This window comes from Salvelinus fontinalis, chromosome 22, assembly GCF_029448725.1.
Source record: "Salvelinus fontinalis isolate EN_2023a chromosome 22, ASM2944872v1, whole genome shotgun sequence".
Classification (NCBI taxonomy): Eukaryota; Metazoa; Chordata; class Actinopteri; order Salmoniformes; family Salmonidae; genus Salvelinus; species Salvelinus fontinalis.
In genome coordinates, this window is record NC_074686.1 from 27,648,692 (window position 1) to 27,655,614 (window position 6,923).

At 41.2% G+C, this 6,923-nt stretch overlaps 1 protein-coding gene across 1 annotated transcript; it reads right to left on the reverse strand.

Moving 5' to 3' along the window:
* Positions 1 to 1,610: 1,610 nt before the first annotated feature.
* Positions 1,611 to 6,423, reverse strand: LOC129820120 (homeobox protein Hox-A9-like). The gene is made up of 2 exons (XM_055877015.1): positions 3,093 to 6,423; positions 1,611 to 2,701 (listed from the first exon to the last, which is right to left on the reverse strand). The coding sequence occupies exons 1-2, from the start codon at positions 3,640 to 3,642 to the stop codon at positions 2,457 to 2,459; spliced, it is 795 nt and encodes a 264-aa protein (XP_055732990.1). The 5' UTR covers positions 3,643 to 6,423; the 3' UTR covers positions 1,611 to 2,456.
* Between the last annotated feature and the right edge of the window lie 500 nt (positions 6,424 to 6,923).

Consider the following 6,923-nt stretch of genomic DNA (forward strand, 5'->3'; position numbering starts at 1 on the left):
TTGTTTTATTGCCCTTTCTGTTTTTTTCAGCGCGTGAACAGAACACTAGCTACCAACAGAGAAACTGAGAGAGAACTTTCCCAGGCCAGGTACAAACAAAGGGTCGCTCGAGATGACCATGAGTCCGTTGAGCAACAGTCGGGGGAGAGGCCAATAAAGCTGATCATTTCCGCTAGGCCTTTTGTCCATGCTGCAGTCCCACAGAAAAGAGAAAAAACAAATGGGTGCCGAGTTCTGGAAACGGTCTAATTGTGTCTGGACGGCCATAAACCCATTAAAAGTGGAATGCCAGACAGTATAGCAGACCAGGCGTTTTATTGCTATGTCTCTGGCTGAGCCTTTGAAGTTTGGGGTCCATCTGCGTCCTCGAGGCCTAGCGCGTCACAACACCACTACATGGCTCCATACAACTGCAATTTCCTTGTTTTTATTTACTAAAGCTAATATATTCGTGCATTAAAATATATGTTCATGTTTGATGTGAATGATGTTGTCTGATAAAACAAGGGTGGTTCTGTGAGGATGTGGCTTTACAGTTCCAAGGTCCAGTTGTAGCCTATTTCACAAGTAGGCCTATCTGTAATTTCAATTTTTATTGGCTACTCTTTGTCGATATAAATTGTTTGGTAGGCTACAGCGCAAATTTGAGGAAACTTCTCTAGATTTATAATCCAACGGTTTTTGGTGGAAGCAGGCCCACATCAATAGACCTAACTCATTCTTGATACAAATGTTGAATAGAAGCTCAGATAAATTGTAATCTGAATGCCGCCAAAGCTACATTTTAAATAGTAAATCTTTGAACGCTGAATACCTCGACCGCCCTGCTCATGTCGACGGTTTCAAAACATAGCGACCATTATGTGTCCAGAAGCACCAGGACTAAACTGAGCGGTGGTGTCATATCATAGCTGAAGAATACATACACTACATTATTTTAGGCATCAGCTGTCAAAGCTTTCGACATCTTTCTTGTGTTGTGTCCTCTCGCCCTGCAGCGCTTTGCACCCCATAAACGGTTATAGTGGTAATTGTCTTTTATGGCTGTATACAGCTAACAACCTCTACTGCCAAGGCGCGCGGAGCAGAGCAGAGCAGCAAGCGTGCAGCGATCCGCCGGGCCTGCCTGTTTGCCCGGACTACAAACTGTTCGAGCCCCCCCCCCCCCCCCCCCCCCCCCCCCCCACACACACACACACACACACACACACCGTTTTATAGTATGTGTGTGCGTGTGTGTGTGTGTGTGTGTGTGTGTGTTGCGTGCGAGCTTGAAGAAAGGATAACGAAGTGCGCGTTCGAAATATCGAATTCCCCCACGTAAAATGAAATAAATGGGTCATTGTTATCATTTTCTAACACCCCATGAATAGTGTTTTTTGCTAGTATTATTCCAATATTTTGTTTGAGAGAAAATATATGTGCAAACTAATGTTAGAATAGTCCTATACACATTACATTTGGTCAACTACAATACATCTGACTGTCAATAGCTTTAAGAATTTTATCATTTTCTGTTAGAGCATCACATTCATTTGAATTAAATCTTAGACTGAACAGTGACATGCAAATGCACAAGAAATTATATAATAATTCAACGTGGCTGCATTCGCAGATATAATTTGTTTTATTCAATAAATAGTACAAATTACATTTGAGAACCAAAAATCTGAAAGTCCCCTGACCATGAGGTATTCATTAGGTAGCATACAGTGTTTCTTTTTATTTAGTCTCTCTACTTTCTAACAAATATGTCCTCTCAAATGTTACTCCCTGAACTTCAGACATAGTTTACTATCTATACAAGCATTCTGTCTCTTCACAACGAAAAGTCCTGTTAAAATGAAATGAGGTTCTTGCAATTATTGGTAGTTGAGAGACAATATCATTGTTATGTAGCTTCTAGTAACATTATCAACAGGCCAATATGCATTTTAAAGAGGCTTTTGATGCTCATGCACCCGCTTCAAAATGCCACCATTACGTTAGCCTATCCCTCCAACTCAAATTGACCAATAGTTGAAATAACGACAACAACAAAAGATTTGAAACTAAATTCAGTTGAACCTGAAATACACATAGGCCTATATCTACAAACCAGAGAACACACACATAGCTACTCACATCCACACACAAACGAGCACAGAGAACAGGCCTATTAATGGGTACATGCCTTACACAGATGCCCTCACAGCCGAGGCTTTAATTCATTCATTAACATCCTAATAACAATAACAAAAAATAATGCGCACTGCTAAATTGTGCAATGTAAAGGTAGTTAGTTGCATCAAACCGACGAGTAGAGCCGGACATGCTTTTTACAAGACACATAACAGCTTCTGTTAGGGATAAAACAGTGAGACAACGACTATAAAAATGCAGTCCAGCAGAGAAATAGCCTTTTCACAGATATCCCCCTTATTTCGGATATTTTTTTCTCATTCAATCAATCATACCTATAAATCATCTTTTGGTCCACCATCTTTATTACATTTCTTCATCTTCATTCTGCGGTTCTGAAACCAGATTTTGACTTGTCTCTCCGTAAGGTTGAGCTGCCTCGCGACCTCGTACCTACGGTCCCGCGTGAGGTACGCGTTAAAGAGGAACTCTTTCTCCAGCTCGAGGATCTGGTGCTTGGTGTATGGACAGCGCTTTTTTCTCGTGGCACTAGCGTGGAGCCAGTTGGATACCGGGTTATCTGGAGAGAGGGGGTGTGAGACGAGACTGGTGTGAGCCCGGTGCTGCTGGCCGAGATGTAATAAAAACATATGACCCACAAGGGACGAGGCTGATAACAAAAGCTCTGGATATCAATTCTGAATGTAAAAATATAAATACGTTCCAAAGTAGCATTGCACTCCCATACTTGGCTCTTGCTCCTGTTTAAAATCTGAAACCCATATTATTAGAACACGGAAATGAGCGAGAGAACGCTAGCCTATTATCAAGTCGCTATAAATGAATGGCACGCCTTGAATGGCATATTTTCAAACACGCGCCCCCTCTACTACTCACACATTTCTATCTGCATCCCTGCAGCTTTACAGAACATAGCATGGCCAAATGTCAAAGGATGAAGCAGCACTTACTTGGATCAAGGGCCGGTTTCTCCTCGTTCAGGTCCCCGGTCTGGCCTGGTAGTGTGTCCTTGTCCACCGGGGATGCCGACGCCACCGTTCCGTCGGCGAAATCGGACAGGAGCAGCGCCGTGTGGGATCCAGGCAGCACGCTGTCCGCTCCCGCATCCAGGCTCTCGGATTTGATCCCGTAGTGGTGACTCGTTGGTAATCCAGTCAAAGGCAAAGACCCTGCCATGGGCTCCAGCAGCCAGGACTGCATGTAGCGACCCTCCACGTCGCCTGGAGCCGGGCTTCGGTGATTCCCGTATGGGTGGTGGTACACCGACGACACGGCGCCTGGAAACTGGGTCGGTACATGGCCCCAGGACGGGCTGAAGACCGGGGCTTTCGTCGGGAAGGTGCAGGGCCCAAGCTCAGTGTGATCGGTGATCGACGTGGGCTGCCTCGGGTGCTGGAGCCCCCTCGGACCGGAGGAGTATCTGGGCGCGGAGAGCGCCTCACTCTCAGGCAAGATGAGGGAGTCGACGTAGTAGCTAGTCAACGTTCCAGATGTCGACATGGCAAAAGAGACTTTCACATGTACCCACACATACACTGATACTTACAAAAACAAGCGCGACACACACACCACACACACATACACACGCACTAAACCCCACTCTCACAAAATAACAATCTGAAGAAATCAAGTAGCAACTTGGCACCACAAAGAACTACAGTCTACTAATAGTTCGGACGCAGGGCTGCCATTCGATTGGGTGATGCGCGCACGTGATCACAAAGGCTGAACAATAAATAATAAATCAATCCCTTTGACTATTAAATGATAGCGGGTCTCTTGTTTTAAAAACGTGACAACGTCTAGTTTTAAAAGCAAATTATTATTATTTTATATGATTAGTACGCAATTGCTGATATAAATGTTGGGCTATGTCAAGGGAGAGGCTGAACTCCATTGAGAAAAATACCATTGAAAAATACCATTGAAAGTATCTGTCCCTGTTAGCATAGGTCAGTAAATCCCCCAAATAATCCTCCCAAATGAGGTAAAACACACATTTAACGAGGGATATCTACACATATCTTACAGGGTAATAAGTATTACCAATGATACTCACAACAAAACACACAGGGGCTGAAATTAACCAGAATAACTTCTCCATATTGGGGCTTATTAACTAAACCAAATGTCTTAAATTGCATTATTTCTATGGCGCCAAAGAACGTAAATTATTTAGATATTCTTCCTTAAAACTAATGCTCTGGGACGCTTTCCATCCTAGTATGTAACCTCTTTCATCTCCCGTCAAAATGTTTCAACCTTTCATATTTTCATTGTCTTCGAACCAGAGAAAGTTATGACCAAACATTCCCAAAGAAAAAACATTTTACGCACACCCACTATTAAAGATAAGCACATAATGTTGTGCTATATCGTGCTATTTTGTATAGCCTATTAACATATTAGTTTGGTATTATACAACAATAATATAATATCAGATGAAAGACTAATCGGACTAAAAGCCCGCTGATAATAATATCTGACTAGTTTCATTTGTTATTTCCTCAACATCCTATGATATTGTTTATATATCCTCTACTGAAAAAAAAAACATTATTTCAGTAAATGGAAGATTATTTTGAGCATGAAAATGGAAATTAGCGTAGAATTGTATTTGTGTTTGCATAGTAGGCCTATTTACTCAAAGCTATAGAACCCTAATATGTTCGTTTATTTACTGTTGTCTCAAAAAAATACATTGGGAAAAAATAATGTTATTGTTCTAGGCTAATATTATATTCGTATATCCATGGACAAGAGAAAAACTTATTCTGGTTATTAAACAGAACCGAGGGATTAAACAACTATTATATTAAGCCTGCAGAAAATGTATCTCAATAGCTTAATGTTGAAGCATAAAAGCATGGCCTAGTTGTGGCATATTTAAATAATTAAGCTAAAACTAATAAACGACAATTATGAAAACTCTTCTTAGAAAATAGTGTGCACATAGTAGCATGTAAATCGATACCTGGCTTCTTTTTAAATACATTATCCTATTAAATACATTATCCTATTATTACTAGGAATGTTATTAGCCTATTATGAGAGACCACTATCATAAGAACCACTAGCACTATTACAAATACCAGCGCTATCGAGCCAATTATGAAATCCGCCGTGGCTAACGAAAACAACAATGCACTATTAAGTAGAAAATTATAACAATGATAGCATTATGTAAACTACTAAAGCACTTAGAAGTTTAGGAGTTTCCCTACAAAAAATTGGAGATCGGCCTACGTCGTGACATTTACATGCAACTAATAGATAATAGATAGGCACTAGAAAGTTTACAAATGGGGTTGTTTATGTCATTATTCAGACACATAGATCACGTTGTAATCAAATTTGAAAGCAGAAAGCTAACACATTTTCATTCTCCAGCCACCCAAGCCATACTGTTCTCTTGGCTTCTGCACGGGTGCATCAATTCTGACACTAACAGGCTCCTGAACAGCCTCTATCCCCAAGCCATAAGAGTGCTAAATAGCTAACTAAATAGCTAGAAAAATGGCTACACGGACTATCTGAGTTGACCCTTGTATTTATTTTTGCAAAGTCTCTATGCACACTCACAGGGTACTACACACTCACGCACACTGACAATCCAACACACACACAAACACTCATCATTTGTTCACACACACATAATATGCACATACATTTATACTGACTCTACACACACCCGTTGACATACTATAACATACGCTGCTGCTACTTTGTTCATCATACATCCTGATGCCTAGTCACCTTACCCCTATAGGCCTGCCTTCATATCTACCTCTTCCACTGCAGTATCCCTGAACATTGTAAATATGGCATTGGAACTGACTGACCCTGTATATAGTACGCGTACTTACTTTATCGTATACTTCTCATTTATTATTTTTATTTCTTGTGTGTTTTTGTTCTACCTCATGTTATTTTTAGTATTACATTGTTATTGATTGCTACATTGTTGAGGTTATGGCTTGCAAGAATGGCATTTCACTGTAATTGTGTATGTGACATTAAAACTTGAAACACGAAATATTAACCAAGACAGGAACGCTGGAAATTATAGTCAAGCCTACACTATATATGCATTTGATTTTCAGGTGTATCTTTTCAATGGATAAGCAATACAACACAAACTAATACTTGTGGGGTAATTCAAGAGCAGGCGAGAAGCTACTGAACGTGCAACCCAAGTCTGGACACAACATATGATACTATATGGACTAGTAGGAAGAGATGAAACGCCTGCGTAACACTTTACAGACATTGTGTCGAACCTTGCCCCCCCCCCCCCCCCCCCCCCCCCCCCCCCCACACACACACACACACCATAGCCTTAGAGAATGGAGATAGCTGCACACAGAATACGTGTTCTATTTATTACCATCCAATAAAACTAAAAGCTAGGCCAACACCCTACATGGCCACAGGCGGTTCACTGCTGCTAAAGAATCCACTCCAGCATATTTTCCTACTGAATGAAAAAACAGTAGGCTATGCCACACACCTATAACTGAACAGATAATATTTAATCCTCGAACGTATACCACTGTGCAGAATCAGAGAAGGCATGGATGAAAAAGTGTTCGAGACATTAGAAACAAACAAAGAGGATAGTGGATAGGGAAAGGCTATGCGCACTAAAACACAGAATACACAGGCATCTTCAAAAGAAAAGACACAAGGGAAGGCAGTGGCACTTTAAGGCTGTAAACTAAATCAGGGTGTTTTTAACACGGACCCAGTTTACCACAGGGGCTATTTACTTATTTTGCCCA

Coding starts and splice junctions, on each gene's coding strand:
- LOC129820120 (XM_055877015.1), bottom strand. CDS start 3,642: ATGTCGACATCTGGAACGTTGACTAGCTACTACGTCGACTCCCTCATC. Junction 2,702..3,092: donor GAAACCGGCCCTTGATCCAA/GTAAGTGCTGCT, acceptor CCCTCTCTCCAG/ATAACCCGGTATCCAACTGG.